Raw genomic sequence first — 20,555 nt, forward strand, 5'->3', positions numbered from 1 at the left:
ATCCTTGTGACGATCTTGTCGCTCGTTGTGGTGGATAACGCGTGAATTAATTGTGGTGATCGAAGTGTTCCTCGACTTTTGGCAACGCTGCACACCTCTTACTCCGACAGAAGTGCGTTCACGGCGCCGCCGACGTTCCCGTCCGCCAATTCCAGCGCGCGAAGATTCTTCTCCTGGTCGACGAAGCCCATCGATGCAAGCAGATCGAGTGCCTCCTTGTAGTCCGCCTTGTCCTCGTTCTCACTGAGCTCGCCTTCTTCGGCAACTGCATCAGCTTCCTGCGCTTCAGCGGAGTCAATAATCTCGATGTCATCGTCGGACGCAGCATCAGCGGAAGCGTCCTTGATCTCAACGTCTTCAGCACTGTCTGCCGTTGGAGCCTCAGACGGAGTCGTCTCCGGGGCGGCATCTCCAGCGGCCACCACGACGTCGATCCAGAAGCGGTGGCCAAAGCTCACGTCCGCCGGGTCACACACGCGCCAGAAGCTGGTGTAGCGTCCAGGTTCACTGGGAGCCACCAGGTCCACTCCGGCAATAAACTCCTCGCCGGGTGCCAACTCCGGCAGGTCGATACGGCTCGATTCTCTGTCATCGGGGAACATCGGATTGCCCGGCTGAGTGATCATGTAGCAGCCATCGGGCCAGGAACGCTCGCCGTCGTTCACGAGTTTCCACATCTTGCGCAACGGCTTTCCGGCCTCGACGACCGTGCCGTCCTCGATGGTCACGTCCTCAAGGAAGCGTGCTTCAAGATCGGAGGTATTGCGGCCCCAGCGGCCACGTCCACGACAACCATGGCGGCGGCGACCTCGCTCACCATCCTCTTGGTCTTCTTCGCCGACTGGGAAGCGCGCATAGCGTCCATGGCGTCCGTGGTGGCCTGGGAATCCACGGCAATCAAACTTCGGCGGGAACTCGGGTGGACAGGGCGGCGGGCCATGCGGGTGGGGGAATCCAAATGGAGGGGGACTGAAGCTTCCGAAGCTGCCGGGAGGACCAAACGGAGGGGGTCCGTGGTGGTGGCGCCCACGACGATCGAAAAACTCCGGCGGCGGGGGAGGTGGGTAGTGGCCGTAGCGGCCTCGTCCGCCGAAGTCAGGAGGGCCTCCATGGTGAGGCGGCGGCGGGAAATCGGGACGACCATCGAAGTGAGGCGGAGGCGGAAAACCTTCATGGTGAGGCGGAGGGCCATGTCCAGGGAATCCGCGGGAGCCTTCGTGATGGGGTGGCGGGCCGTGTCTGGGAAAGCCGGGAGGACCCTCATGGTGAGGCGGTCGGCCAAAGCACTCGGGCGGACCGTGGTGGTGAGGGGGTGGCCCGTGGAAGGGCAAGCCTGGAGGGCCGTGGTGGCCATGGCGGCCGAATTTGCCATGATGTCCATGGTGGCCGAACTTCCCGTGGCGTCCGTGGTACCCAAACTTGCCACGGTGGTGTCCGAACTTGTCGTGGTGGCCAAACGTCCCGCGACGGCACGTGAACTTCAACGCGTGCATCATTCCTGGCTCTTCGATCTTGGTGAACGGTCCGTGCGACTCGTTCCACTTGCTGCTCGCCTCGCAGGCCTCGCACAGGTCGAAGTCCTCCGCCGTCTTCGACTTGAAGCGGATGCCCACAAGGGGGCTCATCTCGCATCCATCGCAGATAACGAAAGGATGCACCAACTCGGTCGGGCGCTTGTGCTTCGGCGCGCGCGACGGGTCCGTGATCTTGATAAACGGCTCGTGGCTCACCCACTTGCCGCTGGCCTCGCAGTCCTCACACAGATCAAAGTCTTCAACTTCCAGCGACCTGTAGCGGACGCCAACCACCGGCGCCTTCTCACAGCCATCACATATGACTCCAAGGTGCACCGGCATCTCCTCCACTTCAGCTAGAGCAGCCTCTATGATCTCATCATTAGAGTCGGCTCTAGAGCTGCTGCTACTGCTGCTACTGGAGCTTGACGCGTCCGAGCCGTCTTCGGCCAGCTCTTCATCATTGTAGCGGACCAGGCCAGACATGCACTTCTTGGCCACGTTCACCATCGCCGGCTTGAGCGTGGGGCAGCGGGCCACCACGCGCTGGAAGAAGGCCAGCAGTTCGTCGAAGCGGGCCGTGGCCGTCTCCTCAATGGCCTGGGCGTCGTCTTGGTAGATGGCCGCCACCATGGCGTCGGCCAGGTCCTTGAACTCCTCCGACGCACTCAGCTCGTCCACCACTTGGCGGAACTCATCGCCCTGCAGCACCGCCAGCAGCTCGCGCTTGACCGCGGCCAGCTCCGTCGAGTCGTCGGCCACGTCCATCGTCTGCAGGCTGGCCACCAGCAGGTTCACGGCGTTGGCCGGCGTGGGCTGCTTGGGCTTGTCCGTCGTCAGCTTGGCCATGGCCGTCACCAGGCCGCGCAGTTGCTTCTGCAGGGCGCCGGCCGGCGGGCCGTGCACGGCCACGAGCAGCGTCAGGCGCTCCAGGCGCTCGTCGGCCATGTAGTCGGCCAGCTCCTTCACGTCCGCGTCGCGGGCCACGGTGACCTCGTCGCCGTCCGAGTCCGTGTAGCGCAGCGAGAAGCCGTGGTTGTCGCCGGCCAGCAGCGCGGCCGCCGCGGCCCGAAGCGTGGCCACCGTCAGCAGCGCGCCGTCATCCGCGGCCAGCGGCAGCGACTGCGTGAGCGGGTCACCGCCGGGCGCAGTGAGCTCGATCACCTTCGTCATCTTCGATCTCCCGGGTCCGGTCTCTCGACTTGAGGAGGGCGAGGAGAAATGAGATCTGGCGAGAACATCGGGGCGCCCAAACTTTCCTTCGCGTTGGACAGTTGGGTTTAACCGTTGGAATGATGGTAACAGAAACCGTAGCCACTTTGCTTTTGCACGGATCCTTCTGGAAGACGGCTCAGTTTTCAGTGCCGAGCTTACTGTAGTACATGTGCGTGAAGATTCAGGCATTCTGCAGCATGAATGCTGGCGTCTGGCACTTGTAGGCAGCAGGCAATGCGTCGACCATTCCAGAAGCAATAGGTCGTGGTGGCAAACGCCAGGAGAAGCGAGTAAACAACAGCGACGAAGTCGTGCTTACGAGCGCTGCGATTTTCTGATACGAAGAGATAGCAGCCATTGTGACGTGTTGCCTTCAACTTCGCTTATCCCTCTCTTATAGCCTACCCTATGCTTTTGGGCAGTCCCTGAGTATTCTTCCTCGAATCCTCGAATTCTGAGAAAACAGCACAAAAGGAGAACAACCTCCAAGAGGAGAATCTCTGCATTAGCTCAACTAACCCAGTAACGCCATGACGACGCTCAAGATCTCGTGGAAGGAGAAGCAGGACATGCGCCGCGTGCAGGTGGCCGCCGTGCACCAGGCGCTGGCGGCCCGGGACGGCCGCGCGCCGGCCGGCCGCAGCGAGCTGAGCTTCCGCGAGCTGCGCGACTACGTGCTGCTGGTGTTCCCGGAGCTCGCGCAGCCCTCAAGCGAGCTGCTGCTGTGCTACATCGACGACGACGACGAGCAGGTGCGCATCACCAACGACGCGGAGCTGGACGAGGCCTTCCGCCTCATGCGCGAGCTGGCCGTGGCCGCCGGCAAGGACGCGGACAACGCCGTGTGCAAGATCATCGTGGTGGCCCGGCCGCTGCAGCCCGCGGCCATGATGGACCCCAGCAGCAGCTCCATGGTGCACGTGCTGCCCGGCGACGCCGAGGAGATGATGCTCAGCCAGCAGAAGAAGAAGATGTCGGACCTGTTCGTGGACCTGGGCAAGGTCGTGGAGAAGTGGGACGCTAGTAGTGAGCACCAGACGCTCAAGAAGGACCTGGTGTCGCTGCTGCACGAGCCCGGCTGCCAGGAGGCGCTCATGGAGATCATGGCCAATGCCAAGGTGGGGTAGAGGGTTCTGCTGTATGGGAGTGGGGGCTGTATTGACAGTATTTCAATTGTTATTGTAGTTTGCGACGCTGTTCCAGACCGTGACGGAGGAGTTCCAGAAGAACGGCAACTTCATGGAGTGTCTGGTGGCTGTGGCCGGCACTGGAGACTTGGAGGGGGTGGCCAAGATCCTGCTGGCCAAGTGCCCCAACGCCCGCGTGCAGGTGGAGCGGGTGCTGCAGCAAGTGCAGTACAGCCACAACGCGCAGCTCATGTCGGCCAGTGACTACTTCGAGGCCATCAACATTGAAGAGACCAAACAGGACCTGGGCCCGGTTGTGGCCGTGTTCGAGGGCGACGTCACCTGCCCCGACGGCACGGTGCTGGCCCCCGGAGAGCCGTTTGACAAGGTGTGGAAGCTCCGCAATGGCGGCCCCAACAAGTGGCCTATCGGTGCGGAACTCTTGTGCGTGGGCGGTGACAAGATGCAAGCCCCTGAAAGCGTGCTGATCCCGTCGGTGCTGCCTGGCAAGTCTATTGACGTGTCGCTTCGCATGGTGGCCCCGGCAAAGCCCGGCCGGTACACTGGATACTGGCGCCTGAGCACTCCCGACGGCAACCGCTTCGGCCAGCGTCTCTGGGTCGACATCAACGTGATGGAGCCGAAAGAGCCAGCAACCGTCGCCGTTGAGACGAAGGAGGTTCGTGTCGACGCCCCCGCTGCGGTCGTCTCGACGGCTGGCGCATCGGTGAACGTTCCGGCGCCCGCTGCTGTGTTGACGAACAACGATGAGGAGCTCCGGTGGACGAACCAGCTTCAGGCCTTGGCCGACATGGGATTCACGGACATGGATCGCAACGTGGCTCTGCTGACTCAACACAACGGCGACATGGACGCCGTCATTACGGGACTTTTGAGTTCTGTCTAAGTGAGGGAGGTTGATCCCTTTGACCCCTTTACCCACCTTTGCCGGCGAACGAACTGAAGTGGTCGCGCTTGGGACGGCTCCCAAAAGTTTGTGTGGAAGGCATTTCCTTCTTCACGACAGCGTACATTACATTGAAACTTCAAAACATTTCCTTTCACTTTACTCCGGGAGTTGGTTTGTATCTGCCTGAGCAATAGTCGTCTTCATGAGTTCAACGAGCTGCACCACGAGCTCTTCTACAGCATCGCTGCTAGCCCGCACTGTTAGAACGGTCTTTGATGTCGCCGCCGTGACATCCACCGTCGCCAAGAAGAACCACGAGTGATCTCGTTGCTTCGCGTAGAAGACGTACTTCTCAATGCCGTTGACGGTCCCGCTAGCCATACACGAGATTCCATGCGCCTCCATCTTCTTCACCAGCGTATCCGACTCCAGCCTGTTGGTATCAGGTAACTCGTCTTGGAACCTAATGGCATTTACTCACGTTAGTCTTGGAACACTCCAGCACATTACGAATCACTTTCACATACCTTTCGACGTATTCGTCCCACATGCTTTCGAACCGCTTTGGGTGAAGCCTTGCCTTGCGATCGAGGTCTAGGCGCAGCTTCTTCGGCGCCATCGATTTAGGAACGGCTAGCGGTGTAGGCTTAGTGGTAGGAGCAGCAGCACGAGGCGGGGGTGGTGGTGGTGGGGCCTTCCACTTCATAGTGATCGCAGGCATCCTGTAAACAGAGAGTCAAATTATTAGGTGCAGAGATCCTTTGACTGAGTTCGTAGTAACTTACTTTGCTCGAAGTGCTGAAGCAGGCTTCCCTGAGGCACTAGAGTTACTGTTAGGTGCACTTGTTGTCGCAGGCTTTTTGATGAGACTGCAATGAGACCATACGAACTAAAGAGTTAGAGTACACATAACAACTACTGTAGAGATCATCAAATTGTGCCCCAACGACGAACGTACCTTTCCATTTCGATGTGATCTTCTCCCTTTTTGGAAATCGCAGCCCGACTGGAGGCTACGCGATTTGATACCGGCTTCGCCGATGTCCTACCGCCCGATCCGTGAGTGTGTTTCTTACTGGGTGAGCGGAAGCAGCTAGTGACAACACGTCCCACGAGGCGAACACTGGGCCGCTTGCGTCGAATATACAGCGTCACTGCAAGCCCCACCGCCACGGCGATTGCCATGGAGCCAACTATACCAAACACAAAGATATCAGAACAACTGCACACCAACAGCACACATCTGAATGACGCAACGCACCTTGCCAAGTCGCGTACGGGAAGGATGAAAACAGCGCTTGGCCGCTCGTCGAATCAAGCGAGAAGCGGTCGAAGAGACTGTCTTCGCCTTGAGGCTCAACTGCTTCTTCTCTCGCGAGAAACTTCTTGCCATCAAGTATACCTTCAAACACGTGCGATCGAAAGCCGCTGTGTGAAATATACAGCTCATAGCTCTTGGTCGAGTCCACCGCCGCTCCAGTAATCGCCTTGAATGACACGACCTCGCTCGTATCAGGCAGCACCGCCGCCGGTGTGACCAACGGTAGAACGATCCCCTCCGCCTTATCCTCCTTCGCTCGAGTTCCTCCCTTCTCCACCAGCGTCAACCGGTACAAATGCAACGGTGTCTTGCCGCCGTTCTTCACATGCAGCTGCACGTGGGTGAAGAACGTCTGCTCCTTGGTCGGTTCACTCACTCCTCCATCCTCTTCATCGCCTCCGTCCGACCAAATGAGCGTCTCCCCTAGAATAAACTGCGGCAGTCCACTGCCACTGGTCGGTAGGTCGTACGCCGGGGAGACCGGAACATGTCGTACCATGCCCGTGGTTTGGTCGAACGAGACCCTCTTCTCCGTCTCAAAGAGCCTCTCCACCTGTCGCTTGGTCTCGTGACCCCAGGCCTCCAGACTCTCCTCCACCTCCATGTTAGACCTGGAGCACACCGACGCGATCCCCAGCAGGGCGATCGTGGAGGACTCGACGTCCTCCGGCTCCAGCACGCAGTCCACCGCGTGCAGCGAATACGTCCGCAGGGACGACTTCAAGTGGCCAACCACCGCGTTCATGGGCGAGCTGCGCAGACACCCTTTGCCGGCGGACGCATCCACCTGTCCGCCCATTGCGTTCTCCACGTCGCGGCTCGGGAACGCGATGTCGATGCCCACGTCCAGGCAGAAGACGGGAGGCGCCGCGTCGTCCGCTGGAATGTCCTTGATCTGAGGCGCCAGGCTGCGCAGAGAGCCCGGAACTTCGGCGGCGGAGGCGTGGAGGGTATTGCCTAGATGGAGATGGAACAACAGGCAGAGCGGGAGAAGTACATGGAGCCGCAGCGGCGCGAGCCGCCATAGGTCGCGCATGGTATGGTGATCAACGCTGGAAGGCTGTTCGATATCTCTCTCTTCAAATCGCAGCGTAATTCAGAGTAGCAAATCCGAGTAATTATGCACAGAATTAGAGATAAAACTGAGGATCTGCCCCCGATTGTGTTTCATTTCAATTTCGAGCCGAGAAGCATGGCTGACGCTGAGGAGAAGCGTCGCGCGCCGGAGGTTGTTGACCTGGTGGACGACGAGGACGGAGACAACGATACCCACAATGAAGAAGAAGACGTCATGGAGGACACCGAGGAGGACGCTGTGAGTCGATAGAGAAAGTGTACAGTACTGAAGTGATTGGACCATTATTCCACTAACTTGCAACTTCATCATTGTCCTGTTGTACTGTACTGTGCCATACGCAGTGCTGCATCTGCCAGGACCTGGTGGACGTCCTGAAGCAGGGGGTCCTGTCCGGGTGCGACCACCGCTTCCACTTCGACTGCATCGTGGCCTGGGCCAAGGTGACCAACCTCTGTCCGCTCTGCAAGACCAAGTTCAACTCGGTCACCCGGCAGGACGCGCAGGGCGTCGTGGTGCACCGAGAGGCCATCCTCGACCACAAGCAGGTGTACCGACCGGACCCATCGGACCACGACATTGCCGCCCAATTGAGGCTCGTGAACCAGGCGAGGTGCGAGCTATGCGGCTCTGGGGAGGACGAGCACGTGCTGCTGCTGTGTGAAGCGCTGGGCTGCGGGGTGGCCAACCACACGTACTGCATTGGACTGCGGGCCGTGCCCAATACGTCGTGGTACTGCTCCAGACATGCCACTACGCAGCAGAGAGCGAGCGACGCTATTGTACGCCCGGCGACGACGGTGTCCACGCGCCGTCGGACGCGAAGACTGGCCAGTTTGATGTCGAACGTGCTCGGTGGGCGTAGGGAAACTACAGCGACGAGAGCTCGGCGACGAGGAAACCCAAACTTTGTGGCGGTGGGGGAGGCAGAGGACAGACGACCGATGCGCGGGATCGCCGCGGCGTATGCGCTGCGCATGTCGCGAGAGCTCATGCAGGTGCAACTGCGCGCTGACGCCATGTTTGCGCGTGGAGACTTGACGCAGTCGTCTTTGTATGGTCGGAGGGGTGGAAGCGATGCCAGTGCTGCTCGTAATGGAACAAGGTCGACCATAACACAGTCCGGTTCGTCGGCTATCGACCAAATGTGGGAAGATCATAGTCGAAGCAGACAGGAACTCGCAGCGGCTGCGATTGCAGCGCATGATCACGGGTCTGGAGGAGATAATGGGGGTACGCGGCCAAGCCAGCGCAGCAACAGTGTGTCCAATACGTTCGCTCCGGAGTATTGCGAGCTAGCCAAGCTGATGCAGGATGCAGTCAGTAGCGACAACTATGCGTCGTCTGTGACTCTGCTGATCCCCAAGACGGCCAAGCTGAGGCTGGTATCTCGAGTGAAAACCTTCTTTGGCCGACTCAACCAGAAGGAGAAGGCCGCTGCAGTTGAACTGGGATGTCTGGCGGTGCTGCATCAGTGGATTCGCGTGGCCGAACAGGAAGGTGGCAATACCGTCTCTGCGCCCAATCCTCAAGTGCTGGATGCAGTGCTCGGGATATTGGAGACGCTTCCCGTCCGAAAAGAAGATCTCGTGGAGGTAAGCACGCATGTCGTAGACTTTATCATATGAATTAGCTTAGCTGATCAGTATTGTTGATTTTTAGGAGCAGGGGTTGCAAGACACTATGGACAGGCTTTCGGAACTTTCTGATGTGAGCATTGAAAATCGGCAGCGGATTATCGAGCTCAGTGAAAAGTGGCGTGAGCTGAACCCTCCAGCGCCAGTTGAGCCACCTCGGTCCCCAGTAAACCCACAAGTGTCGTCGCCAGTTAACGCAGCGCAGAATTTGCCTGTAATAACAGCCTTCACCTCTCCAAAGCGACCAGCGCGATCAAGTAGCAAGCGGAAGCGAAAGCGCGAAGCGTACGTACCTCCCTCCTTTATTGCAGTTGTCTACGGTCTGAGCTAATGTGAACCTCTGCGTGCGAGCAGCTGGTCGGATACCGTTGTCGAGTACGTGAAGGCAAAGCTGTATCCGCTTTACAAGCAGAGCGACGGGGCCGGCAAGTTAACGAAAGACCGGTTCAAGGCGATTGTTAAGGAAGTGGCGGAGCTGTTCTCGCAAGAAGCAGCGTCCATGCAGTCAGCGTTGCTGCTGCCATCCGGGGAATTGTCCAACCTCGCCAAGTCACGTGTCAAGAAACTCATCGACAGAGTGTACAAGGCGTCCGCAAGCGGGGCTCCTGGTCGCGGAGCTAGTGCCCCAACTCCGTTGCTTATGCGCGCAGCTGTGCCGGCATCAACGTACTCTGCAGTCCCGTCTATCAAGCATCAACGAAGAAGATAAAGGCAAGATTTCAGGCACGGCACCTTTTCAAGGGAAGAAAGGAACAACTAATACTCAAACTCGACTGTACACTTGGATACACATACATTAACAAAACGAGACCATTTAGCCGAGCCGTTAAAGAGCCCAGTAATTTCTTTTCCAACTTCTCACGACAGGTACACTCCAAGGGCAGCCGAGTCCTCCTGCGAGATCCCGGCATCGTTCAGCCGCTTCTTCTGAATCATTTGCTCCACCATCCACTCCGTCTTCATCTTCTGCGTCGTCATCTTCGCCTGCTGGAGCTGCTCCTGCGCCAACGCGAGTTGCACCGCATGCAGCTCACTATTCCGCTGTTCGCGCTTGGTTTCAAGGTCCAAACGCCGGCTTTCGACCTCCAGACGCGCAGCTTGGATACTTAGTTTCCTTCTCAGATACTCCGTCGACCCCTTCCCGACCTGTTGCGTGCTCGAACTCCCAGGTCGCGCCACCTCCGGCGTCGTAGCAGCATTGCCATGTTCTCCCCCGTCATTCTCCTGCCTTGCGCTCGCCACCCTTTGTCTCTTGATTGTCGACTGGAAACTCTGAGGAGTCTCAACCTCCACTTCATTGGCCGGAGGGATGGGAGCAGGAACAGTAACCGGAGCAGGAGCGGGGGCAGGCACGGACATCACTGCAACCGGCACTGGGGTCTGCGTGTGAGTCTGGTTCTGCACTTGAGCTTGAAGCTGCGGCATGGACACAGGCGGAGTCAACGGCGCAGGCTGCATCATCCCAACACTGGCGAAAATCTGCTGCTGTTGTTGCTGCTGCTGCTGCTGTTGCTGCGCCGCCGTACTCACATAAGTACCCTGCTGCGGCTGGTGCTGTTGATGATCCACATAAATCTCCTGAGGCTGAGGCTGAGGCTGAGGCTGATGTGGTTGCTGCTGCTGTCCAGCATTGTCCCTGTAGACGTCCTGCGGCTGCTGAGGTTGCTGTCCACTATTGTCCCTGTAGACGTCTTGTGGCTGCTGTCCACTATTGTCTCGGTAGACGTCCTGTGTCTGAATCTGCTGCTGCTGTTGCTGTGGCTGCTGCTGTTCACCTCTGTAGATGTCATGGGGCTGGCCCGAGTTGTTATTGCCGTAGATATCGTGGGGCTGTTGCTGCGGCTGCTGTTGGTCTCCGCTATTGACGTAGATGTTCTGCAGCTCCGACGTGGACGTGGGCACGAAGAGCACGGGCTCCTCCAGCGGCGGCTCGAGCGCCTGCTGCTGGTTGTGAGGCTGAGACTGAGCCGGAGCCTGATGCGGCTGCGTCTGAGTCTGCTCCTGGTCGTGCGAGAGCAGCACCTTGACGAAGGCCTCCTTGTTGCGGCGGCGCGGGTTCGTCTTGAGCTGGCGCTGCGTGATCTCGCGCTTGAGCTGCGACAGCGACCAATCCTTGTAGTCGTCCGAGCGCGGGGGCGAGCAGCGCTCGTCGCCCTTGGCGGACCACAGCCGAGACACCTTGGGCGCGCTCCAGCTCGACGACGGAGCGTTCATCAGGAGGTCCCTTTGGGGCGGAGTAACTGTGCATTGATTTGCGGCAAGATCATGGAATAGCATAATTCAGTTGTACGCAATTGGGTAGGTTGGTATGCTAAAACGGGAAACTTTTTGCGAAGTCTCGATGTCTTTGAGCCGTACGTATGAATGACCCGTCAAGGCTTCGTTGAGAGGTAAGTATGAATGACCCGGTGATCCTAGGTATATTATACTCGTAAAGTTTTCGATGATCGTGTATGATACACGAGCATCGAAAACTTTACGAAGGAGCTATACGCTGACACGTCTCAAGCCGTAAGTATGAATGACCCGTCAAGGCTTCGTTGAGAGGCCCGCATGCGCCTATTGTAAATCACGGCATCAGCAACTTCATGGGGGCATTTTCGCCCTTCGGTTAGATTGGCTAACGGCAACAAAACAAACTACCGCACAAAAGCTACCACACCTCCGTGGTTTCATGTCAGTTCCTCAACCTCGGAGAAAGGTTTACAAGGTTAAAACGTTTTGAGGCATGCACTTCATCTCCCTTCAGGAGATTAAGCACTTGCTGCGATTCGCAGCTGGGTGGCGTGTTTCCTTCATGGCTACAGTACGCCAAGTCGTCTTGCATGTCATGGTGCGCTATTGTACCCCGCACAATACCTATCTAGCTACATCAAGTCGGTCATTCCTCATAGACTATGACGCAGAAGTTGGCGTGTTATCCCTAAGATAGGATCACGGTACTATGACTCATAGTACCGTGATCTATCTTAGGGATAACACGCCAACTTCTGCGTCATCATTGATCACCCAGTGCCTTACTCACAATATTCTCTCACGCCGAACTCCCACATTGTACAAACGCGATTTACGAGTCCAATTCCCCACTCTTCACTTCGCTTTCCACCCAGAGTCCCCCACAATTCGAGCGAGAGTGGCGTCCAGGATGCTGAGGGCGTTGGCAGTTTTCGCCTTCGCCGCAGTTCGCCACGTTGCTTCGGACAGCTCAGCGAAGCGTTCGGAGGTCCTCACGGCGGTGGATTCTCCGACGAGGGCTCAATCGTGAGGTTGTTGGTGGTCAAGTTCTTCTGTATTCCAGCTAAAGTAAGAAGCCTTTAATAAGCGCGAGATTAATGTGGGCGACTAGATAACGGAGGAGCTTAATGGACGTCGGAACGAGGATCTTCCCGCAAGGCACAGCGGAGAGAGAGATGTCATCGAATCGATGACATCGATGAGGCTGCCCCGAATCTTGCCCGGCTCATTTAGTGTACAGAAGTTTCGGACAGGCCACATGCCCTCGGCCACATGCTTTCAATGCCGCGACGCTGTGCTGTTCGTACCGAAAGCGGAGGAAGACTTTCCGCCTTCCAGCATGGATACCGGTAGCTCTACGTCTCAAATGATATTTTTCTTAAGACCGTTTTAACTCTTTAACTGCAAATTCAAGGCATTGGGATGAGTTCACATACTTATGAAGATCATGCAGCACTCGCTTGCTCCAACACCAGACCAACAACAAACTGACGAAGTGCAAGCGACAGCAAATCATTTCTCTATCCGTTTGGGCAAAGGTCTCGTTTGAGACGGGCACCCGATGTCCCTATCATTCTCGGTTCTCCAGTCTCGAGTGCACACGTAGTGTGCTTAGACTCGAACTTGCAGGCCGGGACTCACTCGTATATCATGGCCCTTCCAGTTATGGTCACAGCTCTCCAGGTTATCGTGTTCACAGTGCTGCTCGCAGTCCAAGAGGTAACTTCGGACGATGTTAGACTTCTCCGACCAAGCGTCGGTCGTGTCCGGACAGACCGTCACCTCCATCACCATCCGGGCGGGTGACCGCGCTTGGGGATATCGGCACCTACAGCTCAGACATTCACACATGGAGGAAATGGCGGAACCGACAACACTCTCGCTTGCAGAGGGTGAGAACATCAATTATATAGAGGCTCATTGGGGCGAGAAGGACGGCCACACGAGAGTATTCTACCTAAACTTCGGAACAAGTGCTGGCAACTCGGTCTCTGGCGGCTCACAGACCGACTCGAAGGGATCAGTGTCAGCACCCGAGGGGTATCAACTGGGAGGGTTCTTTAGACGTGACGGCGATGAAATCGATACGCTGGGCGCTATCTGGTCGAGTATTCAAGCTGCAGATGACACTCCAGGCACAGTCGCTCCGACCGACATACTGGATAGTACAGCAGGATCAGCTTCAGCGGCAGCTCCGCCTGCCACCTCCGAACCTGCACCTACGGCCACTTCAGGTTCTAGCCCTATGAGTGCACCAGCGTCTGCTACCGGATCAGGATCCGCACCAGCTCCAGCTCCAGCGGCTCCAAGTTCGCCCAAATCGTCAGCAGGTTCAGGATCTGCTGCTCCAGTAGCTCCAGCTCCGTCCGGATCTTCAGGCTCCAGTGCCCCAGCGCCTTCCGGTCCTGCAGTGCGGCTCAGTGAGACCTTTGGTGGTCCCCATGGTAACGAATTCACGGATCAAGCCGCCGCTACGTCAGGCCAGACTATCACTTCGCTCTCTGTTCGTGGTGCCGCCCGCATTGACGGTCTCACTCTTGAAGTTTCTGGACCAAAACCTCAGACGTTCACCCACGGAGGCACTGGAGGAGATCCGTACACGCTCAAGCTCGGCGAAGGCGAGTTTATCACGTCGATGGAAGCTCACTGGGGTCAGAAGGAAGGCCATACTCGCATCTTTACCAAAACTTCGGTACGAGTGCCGGTAACTCCGTCTCGGCAGGAACGCAGACGGATGAAAAGGGCTCAGTTACTGCCCCTGACGGCTATCAACTTGGAGGGTTCTTCGGTCGTGACGGTGACGAGATCGACCTCCTTGGAGTCGTATGGACTAGCATTGCTGTCGTGAAGGATGCTCCCCCTACGTCAGGCTCAGGAACGGCAGCCAGTGCGGCAGTGGACGTGTCGGACCAAGACATTGTACTCAGTGACCCCTCACGGCAACGCGTTCTCGGATATCGACTCGATCAAGTTCTTGCAGACTGTAAGTTCGATCACGATCCGCTCTGATAAGCGCGTGGACGCTATCACGTTGCAAGTCCTGGCGGTAAGGTTTTAAACAGGTCTTATGCAGGTCTGGTCTGTCTTGGTCCGTAGGACCAAAACAGGACCGAAATAAAATTAGCCTCCAAATGGGAACTAAAAAATATCCTAACAAAACTAGGTTTTTAAAAAAACTCTATAATTGTATTGGTAAACGGAAATTAGATGTATTATGTATTGGAAGGGAAATTGCATAATAAGCAAACCGTGTCAGGGCCTTCAACCTGCTGTCAACCGTTAATTGTCGGTCATGCTGCGGGTAACCCGGCTTGTACGTCGCTCGACTCTGGCTGCCCGGGCCGTCCGACTTGGTCTATCCACTTGGGCTTCCTGGGAACGCATCGATGCTAGACCTCCATGATCACCCCTGCCACCTCGAGTTGAAGCTTTACGACCACCGCGAGTTGAAGCTGTACGACCACCGCGAGTTGAAGCAGCACGACCAGCGTGACTGGTTCGTGAGTTCGACGACCTACTGGCTTCACGACGCGCAGCGTTAACACGCGATGTCAAGTCGACCACAACTGGCAACTCGATCTCCTCGTGAGCTGGGGCAACAGCTCTGCGATTAGAGATATCGCCAAGCCGTTGCACGTACCGCCGCGATAACGTGTCGATTGTCGATACGAAAGCGGGGATGCTTGGGTGTGGCGCAGCGATGGCTGCGTTGAGTTCCCGGTTGATCCGCTCCAGGGGGTTGTTGGTTCGGCTTACCACTCCCAAATCCATGCCATAAACATTCCACACATCGACTGGAAAAATGTTGATCCATGTCCGACGAAAGTACTTCCAGAAACGATCCCACCCAACCGCCGAGTACTCAATCTCTTCGGTACGGCAGCGAGACATAATCAACTCGGAGACATAGTTGATTCCGTGGGGATCGACATGAGCAGGTACGATCACGGTTAGCATGTCCAACACGCCGACTTCCATCCCAATCGAGATCTCCTGGGGTCGGATACGCAACTTCATCATGCGTCGTCGGGTCGCTTGCTTGAAGTGAAACAAGCATCCGATGACCCTGGCGTGCGGAAACTGGTCGGTCACTGAATCGATCAGCGCTGCCTCGAAGTCGCAGACGACACTCCCAGGTTGAAGGCGACTAACCGTGCAGTCATTCATGAACCGCATTAACTTTTGGTATAGTTGATGGGTTTTGCCAGTCGTAAGAGCGTAAACGCAAGGCACGAACACGCCACTTGCTGCGTCGCTCACCATCAACACGACACACTGGTAGAACGACCTCGGGACGCACCGGAAAGTTCCGTCGACGAATATTACCTAGCCCGGATACCGAAGTAACTCCAGCAGTCGAGCGTCCGCCCAACCCAGCACACGCTGTAGCCGCTCGTCCTCCGTAAAGACGTGGTGGAACTGGAAAAAATTCAATGTAGTCCCTTGAACCAGGCTCTGCGGTGCAACCTTAACCATTCCATGCACGTTTCCACCGAAATGAACACGTCTCGTGCGGTACATATGTTGCCGGACTTGATGTCGTGTCAGTCCTTGAACAACCGCGCTGTCGTCTCTGACGAACAACTGCTCGCGGACCGCCAACGAAATCTGTTGCGCCGTGTGTGAAAGGTGCCGAATCGACAATCGATCAACCTCGGCCTTCATTTCCTCGGTGACGTCAACGTATCGGCTTGGAGCTTGGCCCGTCCCTTCACAAGTGTGTGGCGTAAAATTGTAGAACACATCTCGCGCAAAACTGTAGTCGACTTTCCCTTTGCACCCCGGAGTACGTCGGTAAAAGCTGCACCGGAAGGAAATCTTGCGCGAGGATTCTCGGGCTTTCGTGTACTGATGGCCGTTGAGTTGGATGACGGTGCGATGCGCTGTCGCGACGAGGTCGATTCCCGCATGCACTTGACGCCCTGACGCAGAAGGTTGAACTGCGAGCTCGTCGCCTTCGTCCTCACTGCTAACAGTCTCCACTTCAGGGTCGTATGCGTCAGAGTCGTCCAAACAGCTGCTGGCTTCGCTGTCGTCCATGTCATAGCGGGAAGAACCGAGAACAAGTCCACCGGGCAGCCTGGTCACATCCCCTTGAGTGGACACGCTTGAGCCACCGCTGGAGACCGAGTCATCGTCAACTTCAATATCTCGCGGGGGAGTCCCAGCCGGCGAGTCTTCATCATCGCTGTCGTCATCACTGCTGAAACAGGGTTCTCGATCCCCATAAACAGGAGAGATATAGACAGCATCGCTGTCAGCATCACTGTTGCTCGCCGACGCTCCTCCACGATCCGAATTGAAGCCAAATTCCCACTGCTGGTCGAATTCACCGTCGCTGTGGTGGCTTGAAGAGGTCGGAGTTGATGCGGTGGTGGTTCGCATCACGACTTGACGCAGACCAGGGGTTGCAGGGTGGAGGCGGCGAAGGCGAAGAGCTGGTGGGTTGTCAGAAAAAATCCGAATGAACACAAATTCACACCGTTAGAGCAAAGCCCAACAGCAGCAAAAGTTTTTGTTACCAGTCGAAACCTACGTAACTACTGGTATGTTTGGACACCCCCGTTCAATCGCATAATGTTACTAATAGATCGAGTTATTTTAGCCAATAAGTGTCCGTCAGTATTCGAACTTGCGTATTCTTAGCAGCACAATCCCACGGAACGGAATTTGGCGCTCCCTGTTCAATCGCATAGCGCTTGAGAATGTTCAGAAATCTAGCCTATAGGAAGCCTTCACTATAGAAAGTTTTCCGTTTTTGTCTTTTCAGTGTCGATATACAACTTCCCAACCCTGGACAATCTCATGATGTTGGGAATAAATAGTCTAAAGATTTGAAATAGACAATAAGGCCGATTTTTGATGGAATAGTTCCACCATGCAATAATATTAAAAATCTTGGGATGTTCTAAGGGTAGCACCCTGTTACATAGACCACCTCTGTAAGCCTAAACTTGGAATGGCCCAAACTACGATTTAGATCGAGATTTTGAGATCCAGTCTTCAGTCCGGTACACTTACTACTCTCAGCAAACTAACGGTGATTTGAATATAACAAACATTGGATGAAGGGGCCAGCTCTGATCAAATGGCGACTACCGCTTTACCGGGCGCTGCTAAAGGGGTGGCTAGCCCCTCCATTTGTCGTCGTTGCCTTTACATAGCCTTTTTTAACCGCCTATTCAAACGATAGTAATAGCTTCGTAAACTTAAAGGTCCTCGATACTAAACGTACGAGGAAGATAAATTGATTTAGAAATTATCCTATATTGACCAATTCTACCTTTAGTACACCATTCCCATTGTTGTTATGCAATATTCGTCTATCACACGGACATGTACCGAATATCAGACATGTTGTGAACCAAATTATAATCCCCAGCAGTACTATACTAAGCTCTATCATCTACTACTACTACTAAATATCACGATATTATATCAAAGTGAAGAGGGTCTAAAATTAGCGTGTTTCGTAGTGATACCATTTGGGTCTCGGCATCCACCGGGGAAATCATACTTATTTCCCGTTCGGTCTCGTTTAGATGTCGTAGGACCAAAACAGGACCAGACCTGCATAAGACCTGTTTAAAAATCTTCCCAGTGGAGCTGACGATGTCTCACGGAGGCAAAGGTGGAGAGGACAAGACGCTCACGCTTGCCCCTGGGGAATACGTCACGTCAATGGAGGCTCATTGGGGCAAGAAAGATGACCACACGCGCGTATTCTACCTCAACTTCGAGACGAACAAGGGTAACTCGATCTCTGGAGGCACGACAACAGACGACAACGCAGTAGCTAAAGCTCCCGACGGGTTTCAACTCGCTGGGTTTTACGGCCGCGCGGAGGACGGGGTTGATCAACTGGGGGCTATTTGGACGAGGATTTCCGCTAAGGATCTAGAGCTCACGGACGAGGAGGACAGCTCTGGCTCCGGTGTCATGTACGGAACTACCATCCGCAACTGGGTGGGACCCACCATCGGAACGTCCTCTGATACAGCCTGCTATCGTAAGTCGGTGGACTTCGACAGCAAGAACATTTGCCCGCTAGGATACGGCAAGGAGGACACCAACTGCCAGGCTCAGTGTCCGCTGGCATACCCGGTACAGTGCTCCTTGGAGTGCATCCCTCAGAACGATGACTGCGTGCTTGAAGCGCTCTCGAAGATCGGATCCGTCGTCACTGTGGCGCTCAACGCCGCCACTGGAGGCGTCTTTGGAGAGATCTACGCGACGTACAAGACGGCCAAGTGGGCTGTCACCTGCGCCGCCAACATTGTCACAGTAGTCCGCGGTTTAATCTACTACCTCCGCTACCGACAGACCTCAGCGCCGCAAGGAGACACGGCCGAGCTACTCACTGCTGCGTATCAGACGGATGTCGTGGTCTACGATCTACCCGTCGCAGTGTGCACGTGTCTGGGTCTTCCGGTCCCGAAGAACGCCAAGTTTGCCGACACTGTGCTTGTTATCGTCGAGGGTATCGTGAAGCAAGCCACCACCAACGGAGAGGAGATCGTCTCGACTGGAGAGAACGTGCTCAAGTTGCTCACTGGTACTGGAGCACTCAACGGCACGTCGGACACGACGGTGGACGACCTCCAGGACTTGATCAGCAAGAACTCGAGCTGCGGCTACGAGCTCAAGCGCCTCACCCACCACGTCGTGCGTGCAGTCAACGACGTCCGAAACTCGACTCCAGACGCCTCTGCTGATGACGTCCGCGTGAGCGTCTACAAGTCTTCGATCGTGATGAACGACATCCCCACCGTGACGAATATGTGCATGGGGGAACTGCTAGACAACAAGACACTGACAGCCGCGTTCGAGACGCGTGATATGCTGCGGAAGACGTTCGGCGTGATCGTCGACCAGCTCATTGATACCGGCACGACCGACATGGGCAAGAATGTGGCGAAAGACGACTACATGCTCAAGGTGGCGAATATGGGTCTTGTAGTGCTATCGACCCGACGGGGATCGCGTACATGGCGTCGCAGTTCGTGCAGCCGATCTGCGGCCCGACTGCGTATCTGGGCGAGATCGACGACGGGCGACTGTCCGATGCTCTGGGGTTGTCAACAGTGGACGAAGCGTTCATCGGCAGCTACGGCACGTGGACCAAGAAGGGCGACGGCGTGGTTCACCTCATCTTTGATAGCGTGGATATCTACGACGTCAAGGTGGTCATTCATTCGGGTGGAGACAAATATGCCGAGGTGAAGGTGGGCGCGGGGGAGACGGTGACCTGGGACGCCACGATCCCGGAGTTGCAGGACAAGACGCTGTACTTGGATCGGTGGCGGCCTGGAATTCTAGGGCTGCCTGGTTCTGGCGGTGGTTCGTTGTTGCTGTGGGTCCCGAGGTCGTCGGAGGGAGGACACCTTGAGATGCACGTGCGCATCAACCCGAGCTAGGTTTTTCGTAGTGGCGTGGTGTAGGAAGCTAGAGCTTGAGTAGTAATAGGTGAATTCCATGGACAGTTCCTGCTGTATAATGGTCAAGTTTAACCCTCTGCACCCTCGGCGGGGTGCACAAAGGAGACAACGCGTACGTGCTCATCTAAAACGACCCTATGCAGCTGACCAGATGAGTATGAGTATTGCCGTCGACTTTAGAGCGTTGAAGACCGCAAATCGAGTGTCACTTGCAGGGTAAGCACTTGGTCGACGTGCTTGCTCAGCAAGCCTCACAAGTTGTGAGGTGCGTCCATCAGTCTCCAATGTGGCCATTCACCCGTCATTGACTACCTCGCAGCCGATTCCACGGACCGACAAAGGTACATGTGCAACTTGCACAGTTAGCTTAGTCTGCAGACGAAAGCCTTTGATCCGACCCGTGCACATCTTGTCGAGTCCAGGCATCAGATCTCGGTAATCGCGCTGAGCATTCCAAGAGCATCCCCAATCCCATGATCACCAGATTCATGTAAGTTGTCAATCCGACCTGCTCTCGTGGTTTGAGTAGCTTTGGCACTCTCAACGACGATGATCGCTATGGGTAGCACGTGTACTGTAGCGACTTGCTTTAACAAGCTCGCAGGCCTCCGGGACTGCAACTTGAAGAGGTACATTTAACTGTCATGGAGAGGGTCCTGCAACGTGCTTGTACATGCACCAGTCAACGCATGACCAGCCAGCTGCTCCCGGCGCAGCTCCACAGCAATCACCAAGGAGCTTCATAAATTGGTCTACAGCTTCACCCTACGTGGCGTTGCTGTGCTGTCCGACAGCACTGCATAACGTTCATCACGCGTAAATCCTTGGCATTCTCCAAGGCATCAGCACTCTACTATTCCAGCTTGTCGCCGAGGAAGCATGCACCAAACCAACGGGTCAAGCTTCTGGCGCCTCGTTCGTAGCGAGAATCTAGCCGGAAGGCACTAACACCGGAGTGGCACGCTGTCATCTCGGTCAGCACGAGGTGCTAATCCCCAGTCCCTTATCTGGTCTAGGAGTGCCTTTCCACCGCCGTTGCAAGAGGTCTCGCTGTCTCACATGTCAACAAGGCAACCACAACAT

At 56.1% G+C, this 20,555-nt stretch overlaps 9 protein-coding genes across 9 annotated transcripts; 4 read left to right on the top strand and 5 right to left on the bottom strand.

Moving 5' to 3' along the window:
* Positions 1–98: 98 nt before the first annotated feature.
* Positions 99–2,721, bottom strand: PHYSODRAFT_561623 (hypothetical protein; the record flags this gene model as incomplete). Its single annotated transcript, XM_009531353.1, has 3 exons — positions 1,925–2,721; positions 1,298–1,882; positions 99–1,168 (listed from the first exon to the last, which is right to left on the bottom strand). The coding sequence occupies exons 1-3, from the start codon at positions 2,685–2,687 to the stop codon at positions 99–101; spliced, it is 2,418 nt and encodes an 805-aa protein (XP_009529648.1). The 5' UTR covers positions 2,688–2,721.
* A 536-nt stretch (positions 2,722–3,257) lies between these two features.
* PHYSODRAFT_351654 (hypothetical protein) lies at positions 3,258–4,818 on the top strand. Its single transcript, XM_009531354.1, has 3 exons — positions 3,258–3,430; positions 3,634–3,847; positions 3,915–4,818. The coding sequence occupies exons 2-3, from the start codon at positions 3,641–3,643 to the stop codon at positions 4,761–4,763; spliced, it is 1,056 nt and encodes a 351-aa protein (XP_009529649.1). The 5' UTR covers positions 3,258–3,430; positions 3,634–3,640; the 3' UTR covers positions 4,764–4,818.
* Positions 4,819–5,229: 411 nt separating this feature from the next.
* PHYSODRAFT_505534 (hypothetical protein) lies at positions 5,230–6,886 on the bottom strand (the record flags this gene model as incomplete). Its single annotated transcript, XM_009531355.1, has 3 exons — positions 5,230–5,488; positions 5,725–5,959; positions 6,169–6,886. The coding sequence occupies 3 exons, from the start codon at positions 6,884–6,886 to the stop codon at positions 5,230–5,232; spliced, it is 1,212 nt and encodes a 403-aa protein (XP_009529650.1).
* Positions 6,887–7,279: 393 nt separating this feature from the next.
* On the top strand, positions 7,280–9,508 carry PHYSODRAFT_302312 (hypothetical protein; the record flags this gene model as incomplete). The annotated part of the gene is made up of 4 exons (XM_009531356.1): positions 7,280–7,402; positions 7,507–8,757; positions 8,825–9,084; positions 9,154–9,508. 4 exons carry the CDS (start codon positions 7,280–7,282, stop codon positions 9,506–9,508), a joined length of 1,989 nt encoding a protein of 662 aa, XP_009529651.1.
* A 149-nt stretch (positions 9,509–9,657) lies between these two features.
* PHYSODRAFT_302313 (hypothetical protein) lies at positions 9,658–11,076 on the bottom strand (the record flags this gene model as incomplete). Its single annotated transcript, XM_009531357.1, has 1 exon — positions 9,658–11,076. The coding sequence occupies one exon, from the start codon at positions 11,074–11,076 to the stop codon at positions 9,658–9,660; it is 1,419 nt and encodes a 472-aa protein (XP_009529652.1).
* A 1,690-nt stretch (positions 11,077–12,766) lies between these two features.
* Positions 12,767–14,576, top strand: PHYSODRAFT_334110 (hypothetical protein; the record flags this gene model as incomplete). The annotated part of the gene is made up of 4 exons (XM_009531358.1): positions 12,767–13,685; positions 13,757–13,857; positions 13,904–14,080; positions 14,457–14,576. The coding sequence occupies 4 exons, from the start codon at positions 12,767–12,769 to the stop codon at positions 14,574–14,576; spliced, it is 1,317 nt and encodes a 438-aa protein (XP_009529653.1).
* A 10-nt stretch (positions 14,577–14,586) lies between these two features.
* On the bottom strand, positions 14,587–15,054 carry PHYSODRAFT_399919 (hypothetical protein; the record flags this gene model as incomplete). The annotated part of the gene is made up of 1 exon (XM_009531359.1): positions 14,587–15,054. A coding segment is annotated over one exon (468 nt), but the record flags the coding sequence as incomplete, so codon positions are not given.
* Positions 15,055–15,360: 306 nt separating this feature from the next.
* Positions 15,361–16,419, bottom strand: PHYSODRAFT_334111 (hypothetical protein; the record flags this gene model as incomplete). Its single annotated transcript, XM_009531360.1, has 1 exon — positions 15,361–16,419. The coding sequence occupies one exon, from the start codon at positions 16,417–16,419 to the stop codon at positions 15,361–15,363; it is 1,059 nt and encodes a 352-aa protein (XP_009529655.1).
* Positions 16,420–17,646: 1,227 nt separating this feature from the next.
* On the top strand, positions 17,647–19,451 carry PHYSODRAFT_263165 (hypothetical protein; the record flags this gene model as incomplete). Its single annotated transcript, XM_009531361.1, has 2 exons — positions 17,647–18,990; positions 19,035–19,451. 2 exons carry the CDS (start codon positions 17,647–17,649, stop codon positions 19,449–19,451), a joined length of 1,761 nt encoding a protein of 586 aa, XP_009529656.1.
* Positions 19,452–20,555: the final 1,104 nt, after the last annotated feature.

This window comes from Phytophthora sojae (genome assembly GCF_000149755.1).
Source record: "Phytophthora sojae unplaced genomic scaffold PHYSOscaffold_5, whole genome shotgun sequence".
Classification (NCBI taxonomy): domain Eukaryota; phylum Oomycota; class Peronosporomycetes; order Peronosporales; family Peronosporaceae; genus Phytophthora; species Phytophthora sojae.